The 25,032-nt window shown below is 39.5% G+C and overlaps 1 protein-coding gene across 20 annotated transcripts in view; it reads left to right on the top strand.

The window, feature by feature from the left end:
• KIAA1217 (KIAA1217 ortholog) overlaps nucleotides 1-25,032 on the top strand; it is a 352,288-nt gene that overhangs the window by 173,370 nt on the left and 153,886 nt on the right. For 14 of the 20 annotated variants that reach the window (XR_010425105.1, XM_064635474.1, XM_064635506.1 and 11 more), the window contains one exon: nucleotides 5,244-5,530. Coding sequence is in view for 17 of the 20 variants with exons in the window: in XM_064635474.1 (XP_064491544.1) it covers nucleotides 5,244-5,530 (287 nt within the window). In the remaining 3 variants the exon portion in view is untranslated. Of the gene's footprint in view, nucleotides 1-21; nucleotides 211-5,243; nucleotides 5,531-9,543; nucleotides 9,701-25,032 lie in introns of those variants that run through there. The other 6 variants (XM_064635489.1, XM_064635496.1, XM_064635465.1 and 3 more) reach the window with 5 other exon arrangements.

The raw sequence follows: 25,032 nt of genomic DNA on the forward strand, positions 1-25,032 counted from the left end.
CGGCCTGCGGGGCGCCTCGGGGGGGGGGCTCCGCGCCGGCGGGGGCAGCGCTTCCTTTCTCCTCCCCGAGCACCGGCGCTGACAGTCCGGGCTCTGCGGCTCCAAGTTGGAGAGGGGAGCGTGAGCAGTAGGCAGGGACAATGGAGGAAAATGAAAGCCAGAAACTTGAGCTGTGCCTGGCTTGCCCAACAGACAGCGGGCAGACGAGGGGTAAGTAAGCGGCGATGTGAGTAGGGCAAAGATGGAGTTACGTTTAAGCATGCCCCTCGTTGCTGCTTTTTATAACTGGAGGCAGAATGCATGGAAAAAAAAAATAGCATGTCTTTCTTGTGCTAATGGCTCTGCAGATTTCCTTAATACTTCGACTTTATGAGTTTAACTTTCTCTTTGAAGAGATTTCTATCTGCCCTCTAAAGCCGGGAGCACAGTGTGTGGCTGTCACGGATGCGGGACCCTGCCGGTGCGGAGGGTGCTGCTCCCGCGAGGTGGGGGAAAGCATCTCCTCTTCCCTTTAAATGCTCTGGCAGCCTCACCTATGGTAGAGAAATAGCTCTTCCTTCATAAAAGTGGGTTTGAGCTCATCTTTACCTCGGGTTTGTCTGTTAAAAGGGGGAGATCCACGGCAGATTGTGACAGGGTTAGTTTACTTTGAGTGAAACCACTGGGGTTTATTTTGGAGGGAAGCCAAGAATGTTTAAGCGGGGTTTCCACGGCGGATCCACTGCGGTGCGTTCATACATTCACTGCTGCACTATTTAGTATAAAGTGAATGAAAACTATTTCCTGGCTTGTTCTACGTGGGCTATTCCACGTGGAACATAACATTCAGGTAGCATGACAAACACCTAATCTAATCCGTATCTATTATAGTATTTGTGGGGCACCTGTGAACATTCCCATTTCATGCGTGTTGTGTTCCTCTCAGGCACTTCAGGAAAAGTTGTGTTACTGCACTTCTGTGAAACAAATAGTGCATGTGGTTTAAAAAAAGGTTTTAAAAAAGTTACACAAGTTTAGGAGCATGCAATACCAACAAATTGGCAACTTAGGAGGAAAAAAAATACTCTTCCTTTTTTTTTTTTTTTTTTTTTGTATTGAGGGTTCATTAATTGATTGGTGCTCTTTTGAATCATTTTTCAAGTTAAAATACTGAACACTACAAGTCACCTGTGTTTGTGTATGCTTATGTTTAGTGGGACAGAAATCGTCACTTAAAGAATGTGTCTGAAAAGGGAAAAAAAAGCCTTTAGTAACACATTTCTTCTGTAGGGGTTATATGAAACTGCCTGAGATACATGTGGAGCTAGGAAAACAGAGGTCTTACCAGGCTGATCCTATGATTCCCAAAAATGTTGAGTGCTGAAAGCTCATAAGCAAATGTAGTAGTTTTGGCCCATATCCAAAATTTATGTTTGAAAGTTCCTTGGAAAGAAAGTTAATTATAAAGGCAGTGGAATAAATTAGAACGATTCCAAATAATCTCCCATTTACTGGTAACGTAAATGTAACAGAGGTGGATTTGACCACACTGTTAAATCTGTATTCTTTTTTAAAATTTTAGTATTGAATGGAGTTTGCTTCAAGGCTCAGTTTCACAGTATAGTATGGGTCAGGTCCACACTTGTTCCTTTCTGACATTATTCTCAAAATGTTCTTTTCTCATGTCACCTGGGTTGCAAAACAAGACTATTAAAATCTTCGCAGCATTTAAAGTAATGAAGCAAAGTGACTTTCCTGACCTTTGTAGACTTCATGGAGGGTGTGACTTTGGAGGACTTTTTTCTTTCTTTCTTTTTTTTTTTCTTTCTTTTTTTTTTCCCTAGCTCACAGCCATTAATCCTTCATGATAATCTTCCAGCTAGTCCTAGGCATACTGCTTCTACGCTGCAAACCTGGGCCTTTTCTGTATTTACATCCACTGTAGTAATGGGTGATGTTGATGTTAAGAAATCTTGAAATTTGTTTTCAGATCAGAGAAGCAACTCAAGTGTAAGGGTTACTCAAGCCTTTGGATAACCGAAGTCCTCCCTGACATCCAGCAAGTCTTGCTTTTAGTTCCCCTCTAGACTTGCTGCTTTATTGAACAGAAAGACCATCAGCTTTTAGCTTCTGAATATGAGGGAGGGAGAGAGGGAGACGAGCTTATCTTACACCTTTGTGTTTTCCACTGGCTCCTCTTTGCTCCTTTTCCAAGGAGGGTACTTGCATAATTTATCCTTTTCCTACTCTTAGTGCTCATCTGGGAACTATCACATGATCCTTCACACATTTCAAAGTTATCTGTGGAGATTGATTTGCTAGGCCTGTTATCTTCACTTGGAAGATACGAAATGTTTGCCCACAACGTTATTGAGTAACTCCAGAATATAAAAAAACCACTCAGTTTTTCCTGCCTGTAGCACTGTGGCCCACCCAGCAACTGTAGAGCTGATGTCCCTCAAGATACACAGGGGGATTTCACCAACGCAGTGTTCAACCTTGCCATTGAAGTCACTTATCCCTATGTAGGAAGTGGCCAAAACCATTTTTTTTTCATCAATTAGTAGGGAAAAGACCCCTATTGAAACACAACAGATTTTGATTTGCAAAGGAAGTTACATGCTGCTGTGGTGCCACTGGATCAAGATCCAGCTGGATGCCCAAATCAGCTCTCTGGCAAGACAAGCAATTAGTTAGCATAGTTTACATTCCTTTCTCCACTGGTATTTATACAGCATTTTCCAAATATATATTTTTTTTTTAAAAAAAGAGAGAATTTGCTGATCTTTCTAATATAGGATAAGAAAAATATGTTATTTTTGACTCCTTCTCAAGGTTTCACCCAATAACAAACAGTGGTAAAACACTATACTTCATATGTCCTTTGTGCTCCACGTAATTAGCTCTTTCTTAAACTATTGAAAAGACTAAAGTGCAGAGTAGGGAATGACTTCACATGAGAGAGATTTAGGACCCGAAATACACATTCATGAGTTCTGAGTTGTGCTTGTCAGCATAGGTTTACCTGCCTTCTTGAGGAAGTGCCTGCCACCAATTCAGTGATTGAAATTGCTGCTGTGACCGTACTTCAGGGTTTTATACCAAATTGCTGCACTCAGTCACCCACACTCATGCTGACTCCCTCCAGCTCCAAGAAAATACCTTATTTATGTCTGCTGCCTTTGTTCCAACAGCCTCCAGGATATAACCTCCAGGCTTTTGATGCAACAAATTAAAGATGGTAAATTCCATCCAGCCCCAGCCTACCTCTTTTTCCTCCCATGTAAAATCCTTTGAAATGACTGTGCAGCTTTCAGAAGCTGTTTTTACTGAGTGTATCTGGAGTAGCCATACTGACTTCTTGCAAGCTAAACTCTCCTGTTTGCCATTTTTCTCAAACAAGCTGAGTGTACCTGATGGTTGGTGCTCTGAATTTTCAATAATCAGAGCGAATGGATGTTTTTTAATTGAGCTGTGCTTGAAAAAGTCGAGTGCACATGTATGTGTCTGTGTATGTGCATGTGAGGCTGCTGCTCTGAAGTTTTAACCAGGATTGTGCTACTCAGAAGGTCTTAGAAGTTGCTGCAGAAACCACAGATGACATTTTGAATCTGTATGAGAGTAAGACTTCCCTGTGAACCAAACTTGTTCCTAAAGTTGTGTCCCAATCTGTGCTCATCTGGTCCCCTGTGTCTGGATTTCTTTCAGGATAAGTTCCCATGAAAGCAAACAAAAGGGTTTTGTGGAAAATTTTTGAGTCCTTGAACAATATAGAGAGCTTACAGAATCATCTTTAATGATCTTCATCTTTAATCATCTTTAAAGATCTTCCAGGGCCAAGTTCTGTGGCGAAACCCAAGGGAATTGGTTCCCTATATGAATTGGCGGGATGTCACATCAGCACTGGCTGCACTGGTAGAGGATTTGCTTTATTACCAGGTCTTGATGTTCCACGGGATGTGGCAGGCAATTGACAACACACACCAGAAAGCTGAGAAATCCTCAGCATAAAATCCTGAGGCAAGTGGTAGGCACAGTGTCAAAATGACTGACTGAACCATAAAAAGAAGCGAGTAGGTGCCTGTTTCCAAACAGCAGTGCCATATAATGGCAACACGTGGGGGAAACAGCCACTGGGAGAATAAAGGGCTCTGAGGTGAAAAGTGTCAGACAGAAGGAAATAAAGATTTATTCAAAAGAGCTAGAGGAAGGAACTCCCTGCTCCTGGGGTAGTGCTGGGAAGGGTTAACATAGGGATGTCTGAGAGTGCCTGGTAAAGATGGGGAAGGGCACATTCAGACTTTTCAATGCTTCAGGTTTTTGTTGGTTTTTTTTTCTTTGCTGACAAAGGAATGAGGGGTTTTTTCAAAGGTATTAGGTAACAAGGCTCCAGACTACAGTTTTTCGAGCACTTGAGGGTTCATGTTACAGAGTTACCTGAAGATAAGCCAGCACTCACATACCCTCTGTCTCTGCCTGTCTCTTTACAAATGTCGTCATGGTCTTTGGTCTTAAAGTAGATTTTAAAGTAGTAAAATTTATCTGAGGGTTTTTTCCCCTTTTTTATATCACGCAAAACTTGCTCTTACTCTGTTTCTTAATAAATCATTTATTGAAAAAATGATGCAGAATTTTCCAGCCCACTATCCTGAGACATATAAAATCCAAGGGAGATCCGTGAAATTTAAAACCAGACCACAGTCAGAAATCAGGAAAAAGAGACTCCCAAACCCTCCTATTATTTCACAGGTGTTTCAGAACATGTTGAAAACACATTGAAAAAAGATTAAGGATTACAAATCTGCTTTGTCAAAGGAATTTTATCAGTTGGTATCCTTAAGGATACTAGTTATGGGGCCATTAAGTGTACTGGAGGCTATTGAGGAAACCTGTTCCTTCTTGTGGAAAGCATCCTGTAGATCTTAAAGGTCAGGGAATAAGGGCCCTGTCAGATCTTTTTTCAAGTCACATAGGTAAAGATGATATAAAAGGAACATCTACTTTAATGATGCTCACTTTTCTGTGAGGCAATACTGCAGTTGTATGTTAAAAGTATATAAGTATGTGCATAGCTTATATAAGGGATTATTTCTGGGCCACTTCTTATGATGTGTATATGCCTAATGATGCAGAACATGCCATTGCACACTACTAGACTTTTAAAAGAACCTAGCTTTTATATCAGTCCTTTTCCCTTTCTCTTGCAAATGTGTATGTTGGGATTAAGTTCTTATAATATACTGTTTGATTTTTGTTTTTTTCAGACCAGGCAAAAACCAGTTTGCATGTAACATCACTAGATGATGCAGAATGTCTCCGATCTAAAGAGCTCCTTTCGACCCCGAACAGTCACACCTCTTCTAATTCAAAGTCCACCCGCAACATCCCTCGAAGACATACAGTAGGTGGCCCTCGCAGTTCCAAAGAAATACTGGGAATGCAAACCTCAGAAATGGACAGGAAGAGAGAGGCTTTTCTTGAGCATCTGAAACAGAAATATCCCCACCATGCCACAGCAATAATGGGACACCAGGAGAGACTGAGAGATCAGGTAAGTAAGTAAAATTTGTATCTGGCTTTTTGTTTTACAGTCCTTATAACTCATACAAAACTGAGTGTTATCTCATTAGAAAAGGTGAGAATGTAAAAAAATATTAAACAATTTTTTTCAGGTGGCCTGTGATTCAGTTACTCCCTTGAAATTCAAAGAAACAATAATAAGAATTAATCTATTCAATATTACCTTGGAATTGTTTGTTGAAACAGAAATTTCTGAAGAGCTTTTCATTTTTTTTTAGCATATACACAGAGAAAGGAGTGAAGGTGAGACTCTTGATCTTAGTATATGGGTCTCCCATTTACTTTTCACAGCTGAAGGGAAAATATGGAACAGCTGTTAACTTCTGTTACACTTTCAGTATTGGCACCATTGCCCAGGAGAAAAGAAAATATCTTCAGAGTGCGTCTGTATGCTTTAGCTGGCTCTGTTACTCTTTCATTTGCTTTCTTTTCTATTTTTGAGTTTTGTAATACAAACAGAACCGATTTATTCATAACTATCTGCCTCCTCGAAGCGGCTTTGACACCCGTATTGGTCTGTCAGCAGCATACCTTAAGGTGGTTTGCTTCTCACCTGCCTGCAGTTGCTTTTCAGCAGCAAAAAGTAGATGTAGAGTCAGAGGAGATATGACATACTCATGTAGTTCTCAGAGCAGGTGGAGGCTGCCAACACACCAACCTTCTGAATTCAGGGAATGCCACACAAGTATCTCTTCACAGCCTAACTCTGGGCTCTGGTTTTGGGTGCAATAATAGAGTTTAATTTGTCTGTTATGGAGTTCTTTGAATTCCCAGTCTCTTTGAAGCCTTCCAAACTTGAGAGACTTTGGAGATCAGACTATTGTTACAGGTTTTGAAAGATTGTAATTTGGTAACTCCCCACTAGGACTTCTCTTTGACAGGATCTCTAGACATCTCAGGTGCTATCTCTGCTTCAGAAACTGTTAAAATCCATATGTATCCAGCTAAAATTGCTGCAAGACTTCAGCTCTAACAAGGATGATCTATTCCTTTTTTTTTTAAAACAGCTTTACTTCTTTCCTTTGAAAGTCTTGATTTTTTTTTTCTCTCCACTTATCTCTTCCATGAACTTTAGTGACTGTGTGGAATGTGCTGGGTGGTGGATAAAGATAGCATACAAATTAAATAAAGGGGGTGGGAGGGGGGTGAAATCCAGAGATTAGATCTTTTGGAGTCATGTAAATATTTAGTTCCAGTGTTGCAGACACTGCAAACCCAGTTTGAACAGCCTACAGCATTACACCCTACACATTTTGTAATTTGAGCTTTTTCTGAGGGCAATAAATTACAGAAGGAATGCAGTAACTGTTCCTGATATTTGTTTAAAATGTGTCATCCTTCCTAATTTATTGAGGGTAAAATGCATTCTCCTGCTTCTATTTTTTGATGATTAGACATATGTATTATATGAGTTGTATATAATGAGTGTTTTAATAATTTTAAAACAAAATAACTTTGAAATTACTGTTAAAGCATCAAAGTATCTTTCTTGGAAAGGGGAAAGACTGAAGACTCCATTCAGCATTACTTTAAAAAAATGATAAACAGAGAAGAAACCACATTAAAATATGCAGAAATAAGTAATACAAGTTGATTGTAAGTCATTTGCTTACTTGACATGTGATGTATCAACTAACTCATCAGATGCAGTAAGACTCTAATGATAGTGACATTACAGTTCAGAGGGGGATTTTTTTACCAGTTGTGTCTGTGCATGCACACCTGTGTATTTCATGTGTGTGTTTGTGTGTATTTATATCTAACTCTGTATATAGATACACACAGTTATGTGTATATATGTAGGTAGTTATATGTATGTGTGTTTATGTGTGTTTGTATGTATAATGCATGCTTTCTTAGCTGCTCTATTAATAAGTCTATAATACAGTTTTGCATTGGAAGGTGTATATGTGTGTTTAGCATCTATACTTCCTTTTTTCCTGTCCTTATATGTGTATGTGTGTAGCAGTGGTATAGAAGACAAACCACATACACATGTATGTAACATATACATGTATCACAAACAGAATCTGTAAGATGTATGGGAAAACATGAATTAAAATGTCACAATTTATTTTCCAGCTTCCTTTTCTCCCTTCTTACTTCTCCAGCTGCTCCAATATCTGGAAAGTGGCAGCATTGTCCATGGTGGGAATTTCCCCCCTGTAGGAGACCTATCAAGGATAGCAACTAATGCAACAACATTTTCTAATCTCTCTGTCAAATGGTGCAGCTGAAACATAAAACACCCCAATATTTACACTCAGGAAGTAGTCCCTTGTATATCATACAATTTCTCTTCCAGGTTGCTCTAACCCCTGTCAGGTCCACAACCAACAGAAAATCAAGATTGGTAATTGTTTTTTTGTGTGTGTGTGTGGACTTTCTTCTCTTGTCTATTTTAGCCATCAGTATCTGAGTATGGCACAGTGACCCCTGGTTTGCAGAAAATAAACATCAGGGAAAAAATATTTGATGCTGTCAGATCATACTTTATCGCCTCCACCAGCAAGGTCAGCTCTGAATATTGTCTGCATCTTCCACTAAGCACTAATGGTTTCCTCCAGGCTTCGTTTATTCAGATAAATCCCTACTTGGATGTGCCTCCTGAGGATCCATTTCTACTTTTGATAATCTGCCACAAATCAGCAGTACAATCATGGCCAGGTAAAATGCCAGCAGCGATTACTGATGGTTAGCTAACGTGATGACCTGAAACCTCCCAGCTGTGCACACATCATGCCTCCTCCACCCCCAAGGTTTGTTGCCTTCTTTGTGATAGCCTGTTCTGGAAAGGAAAGCTCACAGAGACAGAGGCCATCTTTATTTGCACAAGGGACTTGGGATACTGCCGTGAGGCAAATAGCTGGGAGCTAAGCTGGTGTGTGGTTAATTGAGTTTGCAGCAGCCTGGGGGGGTGGTGGTGCAGATGTGTCTTGTGCACCCCGAAACACCCACAAGGGAATGCAGCACCCTGCGGCTGCAGCTCTCTGACCCACAGCCTAGCAGCTCCCCCTCACACTGCAGGTCTTCCCCCTTCTAAGACAGGTCTGTAGCTGGGCACCAGGGCTCCCTCACCTGAGCAACAAAATACTTTTTTTGTAGGCAATGCAAGTTTCTGCAGGAGCTTTGAATACCTTACCTCTGCCAAGGCTGTCTCGTCTGTGGTAATGAAAGGAAGGTGCTAATGTAATCCCCAGTAAAGTTGGAAAGGAAAAAAGGAAGTTAAGAGGAAGAAGTCTGGGTTGTCTTAAGTTTGAGACGGTGTGAATCATCTGCTGTGGAGCACATGGCAGGACACGGTCACAAATTAGGTGGGGTCGACTGGTCAGCAGAGAAGGCTAGAGAGCAGGAACAAGTGTAAAAGCTGGGTCAGTGGCTGCAAGAATGAAAAAGAGTTAGCAATTAAGAGGTTAAAATGCTAACCTGGCCATGGGAGGGGAATAATCCCTCCTGTGAACCTGTTTTACAAGTCACCTCTCTAAAAAAACCTTTCTGAGGGGCAGAGAACAAAAATGAATGTGTAGAAGTTTTTCAGAGCAGGAGCTTTTGAGCCTGGGGTAAGAAAGTGAGCTGGAAGAAGTTTGCCACAGCTTTTTTCTGTTGTTGTTTGAGTAGGAAGTAGGCTGGGAGATGTGGAAGGGTCAAGAGCAGCTCTACTGCTTCAGCCAGTGCTCCATGAAAACAAATTTTCTTGGCAAACTAAATTAGATTTCAATCAATTAAAAACAAAACTCAAACCCTTCCGGTGTCTGTGCAGGACTGAGCGCCTAGAAAATGGTGGTTGAGGGGGGTTTTTTTATGTTCATTTAGGTCTGAACATGACAGGTAACTCTGGCATCTGGGCAGGTGGGGCTAAAGTTACCATGGAGATCCATGATGTCATGCTTGATAGAGCATGTCAAGACAGCTAATCTAACATGTAGATGTTCAAAAAGTCCCATAGGCCAGGACTAAGCTTTATGCAAATAACAAAGTTACGCTGCAAAAGGGCAAAGAAAACACGGCCGAGACATGGCGTGCGTTGTACCTGGCAGCTTGGAAGGATTATTACAGGCTTCATCATAAATTAAAACTTTTGGAACTAAAGGAAGAGGATTTCAGACCATCTCTGGCCTCACCTGTGGAATCTCATATTTAGGTAAATAAGCCTCTTTCTGTTTCTGCCCTCGCTGTGAAAAAATGCTTTTGAAATCGTGGAGTTTGCTTCACCAAGTTGTTTCTGCTGGCAGCAGGGCTAAGTCAATAAAGCAAGTTTTCTGGCAGGGCATGTTCCCTTTTCTCTTTCAAAATGAGTTCTTTATTGAATGAACTGAGAATTCGGAATTATTTGAAAGGCATTGTAATGTATCATGTTGATTATATGAATCATGCTGCAAAAATGTCCTAGGTAGTGTTTTGGAGGAGAAACTAAGAATGGAGACACTGTATTTATTTGTAGATTATTGCCAGATGTCTTTCCTTTAACTGTTAAAATAGAACCCTAAAATTACAACAGCATTTATTCCAGGATGTGATATCTGTTAAAATACTGAAGATTTTTTTTTTTTTTTTTTACATGGATCATAGTATCAGTTGGTTAAACTGACTTTGAGTGTGTGCTTTGATATCACAGGTTATGCTTGGACACTTCTTAGCAGACTTTTTTCCTTGGGTAAAAGTGTATTAGTACAGGGTAAACACATTTGGAGGTGAAATTCTAACAGCAAAAAAGCTATGGGGACTTTAGGATTTTAGGTATAAACTCAAGGGGATATTTTCAGTCCCTCTGGATGGACAGTAAACCCCCTGGTTCTTAGCTGCAACCACTTTTGTGCTCACTTCAACCAGGACAGATCAAGTAAACACCAGTAGGTAAGGGATGGCCCCCCCGCTGGCACTGCTGGATATGATAATGGGAAGCAGGGTTAGGGCTACAAAGTTCAGTGGGTTCAAATTGCTCACTGTGGAAAGGGGTAGTTCTTGGTGGGAGAGGGTGGGGGCAATGTCCAAGCTTAAAAATGCGAAAAGAGAAAAATCTTGGGTTTTGCCTAGAGACACCTGAGAATTGTACACTTGAGAGGAACTTGGGTTCAATGTAGAGCCTCAGTAGGATTTAAGGAATGAGTGGGCTGCAGAATAGGGTAAGCACATTGTCTAATTCCAGGTGAAAAAACAGAGTATAAAGGTTTTCTGATGTTCTGCACTGCTTGATCAGGCAAGATTAAATAAACTTTTTTCGGAATGTTAGTGATTTTTAAAGTCAAAGAATTGAAAGTAGTACGAGTGAAGAAATCGCTAGCTAATTTTTTTTTAGTCACAGCTCTTTTGCTTTTACTCCTAGTTATATCTTGAAACTGAGCCATTAATGGGAATATTTTAGAATTAATTTCAATTGAACCTTTCTCTCAGAGCCTGAGTGTTAATTATTTAGTACTTGCATATGTACAAATAACAATGTCAAATGAACTAGCATATTTTGCATGCATTACATTATTGCTGGTTGATGCTGTGGAATCTGGTAGGGAGAAATTGATTTAGTGTTAATATTGTGTGAATACATTTTTGGCCTGTACTAGTTAAAAAACAGTTAAAAAATACATTCAGTTTTAAAATATGAAAAATGTGATTTTAGTCTGGATATATGTTGCTGCAGATTTTTCTAGTTGAAAACATCAATTTCATTGAATTACTACTTGGTTCACATACTGCTGTATTTAATGTGTCAGCAAAAAATGCCTATTTTTTGTCTGAGAAGTCAGTGTCATACAGCTAGAACTTGCTGTTGTGTCAGCATGGGCTGTAGGTACTTGTTCAGGGGAAAAGCAAAGTTTCAGAAGTTGTTTCAGGAGATTTCTGTGAGCCCTTGCCTCCTCTCCACTGATGAGTGCTACCTCCCTGTCCAGATGAGATAGCAGTTCCCCCTCCTCCCTGAATAGTCTGTGTAAGCCCAACAGAGCACGTTGCACATTCCTCAGCATCCACACGTGTCCTCTGTCTCATGTACATCTGGTACTACAATTTATTGCTTTTCAGGGCTGCTGTATGTTAAGGGCAACTGCTCATATTTTACGCTGTTAAAAGCACCTCAGAAAAGCTATGAAAATGAACATATGAAACATGATTACAAGGTTAAATCTCTGATGGATTCCAAGCCCTTAGCTTTTGTTTATGGAAGGACATGAGGTGACATGTCCATTTGTTTTGAGTTGAAACATGCTGTTTAGCCCCCAGATAATGCTGTGATTGCAAGATATTTATAAATAACTCGAGAGATAAATGAACAAAGAGCTAGTTCATTAGCAAAGTAAAGTGGATTTACTTTGTATTCACTCTAAATAAAAATGCTGAGGAAGAAGAATATTCCTAGTAGAATGTCTCAGTGGAAAGTCTTTCAATTTTACTCTCTAGTTTACAAAAATAAGGCAACATATTAAGGTACATATTAAACTACTACCCATAAGGTTTCTCTGGGAGTAACTGAAGTTTAACTATATTGTAATACTTGCTTTAATAAATACAAATTTCTTAATTTATATCTATCGGTTAAAAGTAATTTTAAAAGCTGTTCTTTTGGAAAAGCAAGCAAAACAAATCTGTAAAAAGGCTTATAAAGCAATTCCTTTTCTTTTTCCTTCCCTCCCCCATGCAAACCACACACCAGCACAGTTACTTTGCCCCAACAGGATTAGTAACTTCTCTTCTGTGGCAACGCCTCTGCATTTTAAATAGCATGTATTGTTTGTAACTCCGAAGTCCCAGGTAAGCAGTTGTTCGTGCTTACCTTTGTTCATGTGAATTTTGTACATAAATTTTTCTAATCTAATTTTAGAACAAGCAAAAGTATTTTTAGAATACTTTGTATTCAGTTTATTGAATAAATGCCTGCAATAGTTTTGTACTACTTACTGATAGATTAGTAAAGAATCTAGGACTATGCTATCCCTGAAAGCGTATTTCAGGCAGCTACATTCATGAGTGTTGCCCATGGAAACCTCTCCCACTTATTGTAGACACCTGAGATTCCTTGGGTTTCAGAAACTTAAGCTTTTCTGGCCCAACATGTCCTGAGGCATTTATAGGTGTGTTTTTGCACATACTCGGTTTAGCCCTGGGTTGCCTCTGTAGATGAATACTAAGAGCTGCACAGTCAGCAGGGCCATGTTTGGGGGTGGGTTCAGTGCAGGACTGGCTCCTTCAGCAGTGGGGGAGAGGAGTGCCTGCATGAAGGATGTTTGGCCACTGGTTCCTCTTCCAAGTCTCCTTTTAAACCAAAGCACCTTGTTTGCTGTACTTCATGCCCGGCTCAGGGGGAAACAGCATAGGGGGTGTCCTCAGGGCACCATTCTAAATGTGGCTTGTCAGTGATTCCAAAATCCCCAAATTAATTTCAAGGCCCTTATTTACTTACAAGAACACAAGAAGTTTGTGATAGAAGTGACAATGAAGCCCTGGAAGCCCTGGAAGCTCTGGTCTGCAGACACCTTTGGCCGTTCTGTTTTTGAGCAGGCATTCTCTCTTGGCTGTAGTTCTGGAGGTGTGTTACAGAAGGTGTGAGGATCACGTGTTTGGCAGGTGATCACAGACAGACAGAGGTCTTGGATGAGAGCAGCAGATTGTGCTGGTGGTAGTGCTGAGGTTACAGCATAGCTTCCCTGGTCATTGCTCAAGGGTTCCTTCTGTAGCCTGTGATTAGCCTCAATATTTATGAATATTTGCTGTGTCCCAAGATCATTTCCCTGCAAATAGTTGTGAATGTGCATGGGTTGTTCTCGTTTCAGCTGAATAGTCCTGTTAGCTTCCCACTGAGAGCATTTTTGTACTCTTTGCACATTGTCACTTGGGATGGGAGCACATATTTATGTCAGTCATTGGCAAAGTAAATGCACCTCTGGATGATTGCTTCTGTATTACAACATTTTCAGTTGATTTTCTAACAAAGGCAGGTTGCACTGAAGCCACCTGATTAACTGGTTTGGTTTAACAATAATCCCTGGGATTTATACCTCTTTTCTGGGTTCAGATAGAAGAACAAGAGTAAATAAGACAAGCAAATAACTTATGAACAAATATTCCAAAATCCCTTCTCTTCAAATTAGTTGAGTACATCGGGAAAAACAGCACTGTTGTTAAAATTGGGGCCAACACCTGTGACTCTGACAGTTGCCCCTGAGATTTGTGTTTTTAACATTCACCCAGTCATGGTAATTGTGCCAGTTCAGTAAATTCAGAATCTGGTGATATTAAGTTTTGCATCTTGACATAGCAAGCCAATGCAGGGACTTCTGGTTGCTTGAGATTGTTTTGAAGGGTCCTGTTTTGGTTTTGTGGATTTTTTGTCCTAGTTTGTACCTTTTGTACTACTGAATTTTGTGTAGTCTCTTGTGCAGTGGATTGTAGTGATTGAATTCATTCACTATGATACTGCTGCCGTAGTAAACACTGACCGTTGTTGTTTGTTTAAGTTTAGGAAAGGTTCTCATTAGATGATCAATACACTGCCATAGGTGCACTTCACTTTAAAAAAATTTATCTAAAATTCAAAATTAGTTGTTAAAGAAAGGAATAGAGAAGCTATTCTCTTACGTTATGTCTGAAATCCAAAAGACCAATAATATGTTTTTCACCATAACTTCTGCCCCTTAAGGAGTTTGTAACACCTCTTGGAAACTGAACATAGTATTATCAGCCATGCACATCATGTATATTCTGGTCTTTAGTAATTACAGATTTTTTTAGTCCTACATCTTGAGATTTGTTTTATCTGCCAAAATTATGTTGTTGTTAGTTGTAAGACTGGATCTTCCTGATACCTACATGAATGTCCAGTTCAGTTTTCTGTTGCTGAATTCTGACGATGTTAATGTCTCATGACTGTAAATTCCAGAGCTCAACTAAGTTTTAAGAATATTGCAGCCTCTAAGGGGTTTACATTTCTTACATATACATTTCATAAACTCTCTTCATGCTCTTGCAATTATTTTGTTCAAAAGAGAAAAACTAATGGTACTTCAATTTCAGTTGAGGCTAAATATTTCTTTAGTCTGGAGGGTGATATCTGTCTTCCAAGAAAGGAGGAAGACAGCAAGAGGAAGAAGAGTGAAAAACCAAAGACTTAAAACATTTTTTGTATTTGAAAGAAGTTGATTCTGATTTTAAATCTTACATTATATGTTCACTTCAGATACACTTACTGCCAGATGAACAAGCAGACACTTTTCCAATTTGCACCTATTTTGTGGGTATGTGGGTGTCTAAAGTCTGGAAACAGACTTGCTGTCAGTGTCTGTGTATGAGCTTTGGGCTTTCTTCCACTGTGCTTTGAAAGCATAATTTTAGCTGCATTTATTCATTTGTAGCCGTATTTTTAGTAACACAAAATACCATACATCAGACTGTTGTAATTAGTAATAAACTACTCACAGAAGGAACAAATATTTGACTTTGATTAGAATAAGTAACAAGAAATGTCACTTATTTCCCATTGGCTGAATAAATAAGCCATTGTATGACATTGGTTCATTGATTTAAATGCAAATAAATATTGTTTGGAAGGAAGAATTATTATTTAACATAATGTAAAAAAATAACTTTAAAGATATAACATAAACACTTCCATTAAAAGTGCATACCCAAAAAGTTAGGATATTTATAAAATTCCCTGTAGACCTTCACAAACTGTTTATTTCCTTTTTTTTTTTAAATAATAAATTCTTGATCTAGGTTATATTTTTCCCTGAAAGTCTTCAGAGAAAAACCCACTCCAAAGCATCACAGATGTTGTGTGCGAATTTCAGTCTTTCCTTATGGATATCACGTGGGGTTCATTTTTTAAAAAAAGCTATTTAAAATAAAAATTGCTTAATAGCTTTGCATTAAACAGACAACATTATGTCAACATCTACTACCCCAGGATATGGGAGAACCTCTGTATTCCTCTGTTCTTAGAATGGAATCACCAATGTACTGCATTTGTCTGTAACTGCTAATCCAAACTGCCATCTTTTTGGCTAATACTAAATCCAGCACTGGGGGTGCAGGCAGGATGGTGCCTTCTGCCAGCCTCTGGCATGCTCCTGCGTGGGCGAGTTGCTGAGGAGGATTTCTGCACTACACAGACTGGGAACTCTCTGTTTTGCCACAGACAATTAGTGTGGTGTCTGTCACTGGAGAATTTAAATGAAAACATGTGATAGAAGCAGCATAAAAAGCTTTCTGGAAGTCAGTGGAGAACCTCTCCCTTCTGAACATCGCAGAAGGGTGGGATGGGGTGGAGCGAGGAGGTGCAGATCACAAAATGTTTTTCTTGGCCCTCATAGCACTGGTATTGATGTCAGTGAAATGTTCCTGCTGACCAGGGTACAGTTGGCTCAAGCCCCCAGCAGATTGTCTGACCGACGTGCTCTTCCTCTGATATCAGATACAAGCATTTAACTTCTGGCTCATGTGTACTTCCCTTCTGTTTTATTTTTGCCAAGTGCTTTCCACACCGGACGTTGCGGCAGGCGCCTTCCCGCACAGGCAGGTCCCACAGGCACCTGCTGCTGCTGCTGCTCCTGGCACGCCAGGCTCGCCACTCCCTCGCACCCCGCAGCTGCTGGGCACTGCTGCGAGGGCTCCTGGCCACAGCCTTCTAATCCGGTCCTGAGCAACTGGGTTAATCCCATACTGAGCCTGGGACCCCACCACAAGTCAGAGTCAGGTTTCTTCCGGAGGCCAGCGAATAGCTTTCAGTAATGCAGGACCGCTGTGGAGGTCACGTATGAGAGTTGGTTGTTGCTGTGGCTTAATTCCGCAAGAGATTTTGTCGTAGCATTAACTATTTCTATTACTTCGATTGTTCTTTTACTTCTTTTAGCTGTGCATGTTTTACCCTCTTTCTTCATTGCTAAATCATGACCTCCTTGGCCTTGAGTATTAATCCTGTCACAAAAGGGTAGTTCTAGCCCATGTGCAAATGTATTTGCTCAATCTCCACCCGCATGCGAGCATGCAACCATGAGAAACCAGTATTTTTTATACATGACTCATTCATACACCCGGATGTGTAATGAAGTTTTGCATCAAATGAGGCTCTGCTGCTCATGCACACCTATGGAAAAGCTGCACTAGGAGGAAGAGGGGCTCATGCTGCTCCTGGTTCTGTCTCTCCATGCTGGCAGCAGTTTGCTACTGAGGGGATGGCTTTTGAGGAGGAGGTAACTACTCATTCTCCTGTGACACAACCAAGAAGAAAAAGGAGCCTCTCAGCTCTTTGCTGCTCCTCTGGTGACTCTTCTGCAAACCAGGTACAGCTGTGAGGAAGAGACAGGGCTTTCTTCTGTGGAGCTTGTGTAAGAGAGAGTGGGAGCTTTTGGATAGGTCATTTTATTCAAAACATTGCTCCCTGTAAGAAGGAATGTCCTTAAGTGTTCATTGTTATTATCCTATTGTCTATACAAATTTCTAGGTTGATTTTGAAAGGCGCAAAAAATCTTTAGGTTACTGCAGATGTTTTTAAGAGGGAGACTGACAGTCTACGAAAGAAAGTCTTCCCTTGAACCATGTTAAAATACAAATTGATTTCATCTCATGGTTTCAAAATTTGTCATATGCTGTCCAAAAACCAAGATGCCCTCTTCTCTAATTATAGAGTGTGTTTATATGTAAGGTTTAATCTTTTTACTGGAAGTCTTCCAGGAGTCCGGAGTAACTGCTTCTTTGTGGGCCTCTTCTGAATTGAAGGGTTAGGAAACAGTAGACTTGTACTCCAAAGATACTTGAACAGTGAAGATGAGTGAGCTACTTATTTTCTCATGTCTTCTTTGGCTTCTGCTGTAATATTTTAGGTTTGACATATCTTTTTTCCTCATGCTGTGACAGCAGGTATTGCTTTGTTTTAAAGAAACTGTGAACTCACTAGTTCAGTCTTGTTTCCGCATGACTTAAACCTATCTCGAAGACATTATTTTGCCAAGAATAGTTCCACTTTTATGTTAGACAGGTTTCTTTCTGACTCTGTTACATAGGCAAAGCCATCTTGGAATTTAGGGAAACTTTTCATAGTTTGTAAAAAAGGAGAACTGAGGGAATGAAGAAAAAAAAAGGCTTACAAGTACTCAAACAGGTACTTGTGTGGTGCTTCCCATGTTCTGTTGCGAGTTTTGTTTAATGTACTTTCTTGGATTTCTCACAATACCTGTTAGCAATGTATTGTTAGAGGAAGGGCTGGGGGGTTTTGTGATGCATCACAGCTAAATGATTTTAGGTGTAGGTACTGGGGCAACTAATTCTGAACTGATGCCAAAAAGATTTTTTGTTTACGGTGATCACTCGGTGACGACTGTTTTTTCTAAGGAGGTGTATAACCTTTCAGTTAGATTTACTTGCTGTGTAGCCTTTTAAACACACCAGATTAAAAGTAATGTGGGGTAAAACCTGCAGATGTATTGAGTTGCCTGGCAAAACAAGGGCAGTTTAGATAACCATTCAGTAGCTTATTGTGGTAAGATAAACATGGAATTCTAGGTATTTTCTACAATAAAAGAACTGACGTGGTCTTTTGATCTGTGCTTTCTGCTGCTGCTTGTCAACCTTCCTGGATACTGCCAAAATGTCTGTGCTTTTGTCGTGATCCTTCTCTCTTTTTTTTTAATTTTAGTAGCACACTATTAGATTTTGAGAGCAGAATAGCTTTTCTAACTTCTAACTTCCTCTGCAAAAAGCAGCCAGACTAAAGTTAGCAAGTCTTTCAAGTGAGGTTTGTCTAGCCACTGCTGCTTTGTTTTTTGGCTTATCTTCTCTGTGGTTTGAAAACTTTCTTATATGTCTGGGTTCTGTGATCTTTCAGAGGTCTTTTAAAATGCAGTCATAATTTCAAAATGTTCACTCTGCCCTCAAATACTTTCAGTGGAGGCAAGGGCGATGATCTGGTTTTACTTACCTCAGTATATGGCAAGGACCTGTGTTTGGAAACCTAATCCTACATACTGTTTGACTGCTCATTTAACTAGAACAGCCTGCCTGGTTTCATACTGCTGTCTCTGCCAACCCACAAAATCACCTGCATTTGTTCACCCACATTCAGCATGTAGCTAAGTCTGGCAGCGTCCTGTTGCAATAGCAGATTTCAGTGATTTTATTTGAAATCTAAGAGGGAGGGAAAGTTGAATAAGAGTTATAAGGAGAAGAAAAACCTGGATAAGCCATGGAGAATGTTTTGCTTTGAGTCTGTTCTTGGTGTGTTGGGTGTTGCAGTTAAGAGCAGAACCATTAAAATCCTTTTGAAAACTTATGACTGCACCGGCTGCAAGGTTAACAGCATATTGTGATATCATGCTCAACAAAAGCACATTATCTTTTACATGACTAGACTGCCATGGTTCAGAAATAAAGGGAGAATTTCCAGTTTCCTTATTAATAACAGGCAGGTAAGCAGTCATACCCTTAGCTCTGCTATTTGATCATTTGAAAGCTCAGGCACCAAGAAATATTGCAAAGAACAAATTTGCCCAGACTCATAGCCCAAGCGATCTCTCTTATCTTTCCTGTCACTTTGTTCTCATCTAAGAAGAGGATCAACCAGTGTTTCTCATTTAAGCCCCTGCTTCAGACACACATTAGGCATGATACTCAAATATCCCCCATGGAAGTGAAGTTGGTTGTCAGCAATGTAATAAAGGCACTGTTTTTCCCCATTGTCTTTCCTAAAAGCTCCATGTAAATATACAGGCAGATTGTTTTTAATAACCGAGCTCTTCCTGTTGGAAGGTCTAAGTAGCAATATACAAACATCAAACTGACTTCACTGTCCCAGGTGGGTGTTTGAGTTAACTGCTGTTCACTGAAGATGATTTCAAAAGCATCTGATTAAAATGTTAATGAGTGCTGTTTCTCAACAGTGTTTTTTGACGAATAATATGATTGCAATTCGCTTCTGTGAGTCCAAAGTGTACTGATCAAAAGAAAAGTGATGCTGAGATCTGGAGACATTGTGGGAATTGTACTTCTTTTCCTTAGCCTAATCCAAAAAGACATAATCAAAACAAGTTAATAATTCATCATATTGGAAAATTTCTTAAATAAATACTTTACTATGAGCTCTGTTTGACTTGAAGGATAACAGCTACTATACTTCCACTTAAAAGAGAGGGAGATATTCTTTCTTATCAGCAGAGCTATTTCTTTCCTGCCAGATTGTGCTGGTTAGAAAGGATAAGTGATAAGATCACAGGCCATGTAACAGGGCCTTTTGCCCCTTTTTTCATAATTGGTACTCTGAGAGTCAACAGGACAAAATCTGTATTTTTTTCTCTGATGCACTGCTGTGCTACTTCACATGAAAGCAGTGCAGTCTTAATATAAGGGGTTTTGTACAATTTGAGTTAATCCAACCATTAAGAAGTACATTGTTTAAAGATTTGCAGATGCTATTTCATAGGCCAAAAAAAATTCTCAGAGTTTTGTTCAGCCACAGTATTAGATAAACAAAATTAGAGCAAACCATGATGCAGGTTTTTTGCCTTTTTTTCTTTTTCAGGGTATTATTTTGTCTTCCCTCCTATATTACAGGTTGCCATAAATCATTTGTAGAGTACAGTGACCTTTACAGAAAGACAAGTAGCAAATGCTTAAGGATCACTGTCTTGATAGCTGGAAAGAGAAAATTATTGTAGCAGGAAATGATCTGAACAATGAAATATCAAAAAGATACAGATTCCTCCCAACCCCAATCCCTGATAAAGTAACCAGAGGTGTATTAGCCTCCAGTAGGGCTGGACTTTTGGAATGGGTTATCTGACATGGTTTTAGTCCTGGTCAGTGATACCAGCATGGTTTCTACACCTCCTTCTCTGCAACTGAAATCAAGAATGTGATTTATCTGCAGACACAGGCAGGGGAAGGCCATCATCTGAATTTTTCCCTGCAGAGGTTTTAAGAAAAATGATCAGGGTGCCTTGAGACTTGCTGGCACTTGGGACCAGGGAGAACTAAGTGACATTTAACATTTGAAGAAATCCATGGATTGCTTCGAAGTTTGGTAATAAAGTGCTCTCACCTGGTTTGCCAACTTGGGTTTAACAAAACTTTTGAGTTTTGTGATCAACCTTATTTTATATTTTTTGTAAATTTGTGGTGAAATGCATTCATTTTGGAGGACGTAAATATAGCTAGAAGTTAAAATTTCCCATATAGAAAAATGTTAAGTGTCATCACCTCTTGAAACAGTTGTTGGGAATATATTGACAGGCAGCTTTTATAGAAAAATTTCTTTTTACTGGGGTCTGGATTTTGATGAAGAAATTCACTCTGCTTAAGCTGCCAGCAATTGCCTTACAATCTTTTGCCACAGGAGTATGACATATTGTCATGGTAGGTACACAGTATCATGTTACAAAACCAGAGCATATCCCAACATCAGAGAGCATATTTTAGTATGAGATTATCTTTTGTTTCTTTGATACTTCATCATTAAAATATACAAAAAGGTTAGGCAAGCACTTCTGGAAAGATGTGAAGAGCAACAAGTGATAGAATGGTGATTTTACAAAAAAAACCCAATATCAGGGAAAGATATTAGTCAGATGTGTAAACATATCCTTTGTGCTGAGAGATAAAGCCAGGGGTGAGGAACTGTCATATTAAAGTAACCATCCTGGGAAATGTGAACACACGTTTGTGCACAGATAAGTGTGTGCTCCACTCACAGTTCCCCTGTGGCCAAATCTGCTGCTGGAGGTGTAGAAGCCTGCAGCTGCCTGCAGAGTCACTTTTTGGTGCTAAGGACTCGAGCCAATTAAAGCTTATGTGAATGGTGTAAATACGTGAATGGTGTAAATACATGATGTATATAAAATAAGTGTTTATTATACCACAATACTACATGGTTTAAACTTTTCACGTGTTAAGAGCTTAAAAGAAGGTACCAAGTTGGTATTGAAAGAATAGAAGTGGCATCACAAACCTACAAGAGCAAATGACTTCGTAAACTTTTGCCTTAGCTTTTGAAAACCATAATGGAGAATGGATTAACTGCATTTGAGCAAATGTGTGATTATGTGTCATAGTAACACCTAAGTTGGAAAGGACCTCTTCATAGCATCTGAATTGCTGTAGATTAGGTTAGATTATCCACACCCCATCAGACTGAGTCTTGAATATTGCCAGTGAAGGAGTTTCCACCACTTCTCCAGATGGAATTTCCAGGAATGGACTAAGCTGTACCCTGAAAATGGTAAATCTGGAAGGGATGTAAGGAAATTTGATCTTTTTGATTTCACAAGGGTTCCTAGTGTGATGTTATCATAAAAGAAGAAGGAGTTATTCTCCAGGAAGACAGTGATTAGATCTCAATGCTCTGGATGAGCATTGTGACAGGAATGTGTGCTGTAGTTTCAGGGGCAGTATTGTTGGAGGGATGTTGAACCATGGGAGCATTGCAGAAGGACACCCAAAATGGTTTGAGATCTGATGAAATTACTTCCCTCTGAGAACCATGATTTTGTTGTCCACTGACCCAATCAAAATAGAGATCTTCCTTGATTAAGAAATGCAATTCTCTTGAACCAGGAGAAAATATACTGAATTTATATTGGCTTTTTAGAACAGCAATAAAAATCATAACACAAAGGTTATGGCTGGAGACCTGGGTAGATTCAAATCAGGAGTAATGCACAACATTTTTCACAGTAGAAACAATTCATTATTCTGACAAATTATCAAAGGAAGCAAGAGATTCTTCAACTCTCTAAATCTTCGAACTATGACAGGTTGCTTTTCTAGCTGATATGCTTTAGTCAAACAAAAGTTACTGATGAATAGGGGTGACTGGCAAAGATTTATTGGCTGCTCATTGGCCTTGGTTATGCAACTGTGGCTCTTGGCTATTCATGCAATTTTAATGTTTCAAGTGCTGTTCATAAGGAGCTAAGTTTGACCCAGCTGCTTTTGAATATAGAGCTATTCTAGAAAAGAAAATGGTTTAGTATTTAAAAATATAGGTTACTTGAAAATTTAAGATAAAAATAAGGGTTGTAAGCAAAATATTACAAGAAAAAGAATCAGAGTGAATACAATTAAGGTAGAGTTATGGTAAATAGTTGGTAATTTCCCAGCCTTAGATGCCCTTAATTGAGAGGAATTTTCTACTTTGACCAAAAGTTTGAATTTCTCCTCAGCTATTCCTTGGGAAAATTTTTGCTTCCATCAATAAAAGTTTTGGCAATTTTAGAGATCTCAGTATTGGTCCGTCCTGAAATTGATACTTTGTAAGGTACCACCGAAGTCCCCCTTTGCTTCATATATTGTCACTTGCAAGTAGTGGATCTGGTTGCAATGAATTTTTCTGAACATGGACAAAACTACAATACTCCTTGAAGCAATCAAGAAATAACCCACAGCCAAATTATTTTGAGGTGTGGTGGGATAAGAAAGAGACAAAAAAAATGCCTTCACTGGAACAATGTTTCACAATGCAGAGAAATGTACCTGAAGATGAGACTTTGCACTGTTTAACAGTTATTTGCTGGTACAGCAGAATGAGGAATGGGAGTCTGTCTGGAGGAAGATGGTGACAGAAATCAGAATGAGTTTTCTGGGGGAGGATGAGAACTAAGTGATGTAGTCTGAGAACGAGGAACTTCTGTTAGGACTTGGGTCAGAAACAAGAAAAGGGTAAGTGCTATGTTTGCTAAAGTAATATGGGAAATCTATAAGCAGAAAATAATTCTTGATATGCTCTTATAATCATAGCAGTATGTAAAAAAATGAAGGGAAGAAGTGTATTGGACATGTAGTGTAACAGGCTGGAGGCATAACATGGGTCTGGCAGAAAGGCATACACAATTTTAGAGGGGGGTTAAGTGCGTGGCTGTGCAGCAGAGTTAATTGTAGCAGGAGAGGAGCATTTTGAACCCAGTTACTGAGGTGAGTGCTGCATAAAGCTGCTGGTGCTGAGAAGCTTAATTTTAGTATCTGGGAAGGATGCCCGAAATGATGTACATGATGTCTGTATGTCTGTGCCTGGGAAAATCGGGCTTTGATTTGGTTGTGTGTAGCGCAGTGGAAGGTCAGTGTGGGGTTCTGAGAGAGGACCTCATCAGTGTCTATAAGTATCAGAAGATGGGGTGCCAAGGGGATGGAGCCAGGCTCTTCTCAGTGGTGCCAAGGAATGGGACAAGAGGCAATGGGCAGAAACCGATGCAAAGGAAGTTCCACCTGAACATGAGGAAGAATTTCTTTACTGCACAAGTGACCACACTCGTGGTCTGGAGCAGACTGCCCAGAGAGGTTGTGGAGTCTTCCTCCTGCAATTCTGCAGTCATTCCTGCAATTCTGTGCAATGTGCTCTAGGATGACCCTGCTTGAGGAGGCAGGTTGGACCAGGTGACCCACTGTGGTCCTTTCCAACCTTACCCAGTCTATGATTCTGTGATCTTCACTGTACAGATATTTTGGGGTTTGGCCTAATGGTTCCAGAGACCGTATGAACCATATCTAGTTTAAAATACATGTACACATGAATATATAATTTTCTAGTAAAAATTTCTTTATTTGTAATTTGCCATCAAGTGAGGAATAAATTGGTAGTATTGTCAGTTGTAAAATAGCTATCCAGCTCTGCTTTTTTTCTTTAATGCCTGTCTTTCCTTTTTTCTTCTTAAATCTTACTTCTGTTTTGAGAAAACCAAATTTATAATAAATGTTGGTAATAGCCCAAGTTAGGAAAAAAAGCTGTTTCTATCTAGTTTATACTTTGTATAGTCTAGACAGTTTACATCCATAAGTATTCTGCTATTGCATCAAACTGTAGCAAGCTTGACTGTAATAAACAGAATAACTAAATTTTCCCCATGCCTCAGTGTTGGGGCCTTCCAGGCTTGTATGGGTGACCCCCCAAGGTTTGCAACCTCACTGTCAGCTGCACTGGCTTGGAAAAATAAGCAGAGAAGTTCATCTACAGAGTCTTTTACTGGTGTTTAAATGCAGAGGAGGGGAATTCGTAAAAAAAAAAAATGCAGTTGCCAAGAATTTAGAACAACATTTTCGTGGTGTTTTTTTGAAATTTCAGTCGGAATGAAGAAAATCAATCTCAATTTTGTCCCAGTTTCAGAGTGTACCTTTTTTAATTTTAATTCACTTTCTTTCTTTTTTTATTTTTAATGTAAAAAACCCCTAAGTCTTGGTTTTAATGGTACTTCCTAGTTTTGGAAGCAGAATTTCTGAAATGCTGCAAAGAAATTTTTGTCTCAGCCAAAAGGAGGAATAATGGAATGCTTTGAAAGTGCATCTTTTCATGAGTAGTACCTACTTTAATATAAGGACTGTGAAAATTTGGATCAGTTTCAGATGAAAAATATGCCACATTTAAACAGATAAATCAAGATCTAAGGCTGTGAACATGGGAGTTCATGCATTAACATGGTAAGTCCTTTGTTAAACTGAGTTTCTTAAACTCTGCTCCTAAATTGTCATTCCTCAGGTCCCCATAAACAAAAGCACCTTTGACTGAAAATT

Source organism: Pseudopipra pipra, chromosome 1 (genome assembly GCF_036250125.1).
Source record: "Pseudopipra pipra isolate bDixPip1 chromosome 1, bDixPip1.hap1, whole genome shotgun sequence".
Classification (NCBI taxonomy): Eukaryota; Metazoa; Chordata; class Aves; order Passeriformes; family Pipridae; genus Pseudopipra; species Pseudopipra pipra.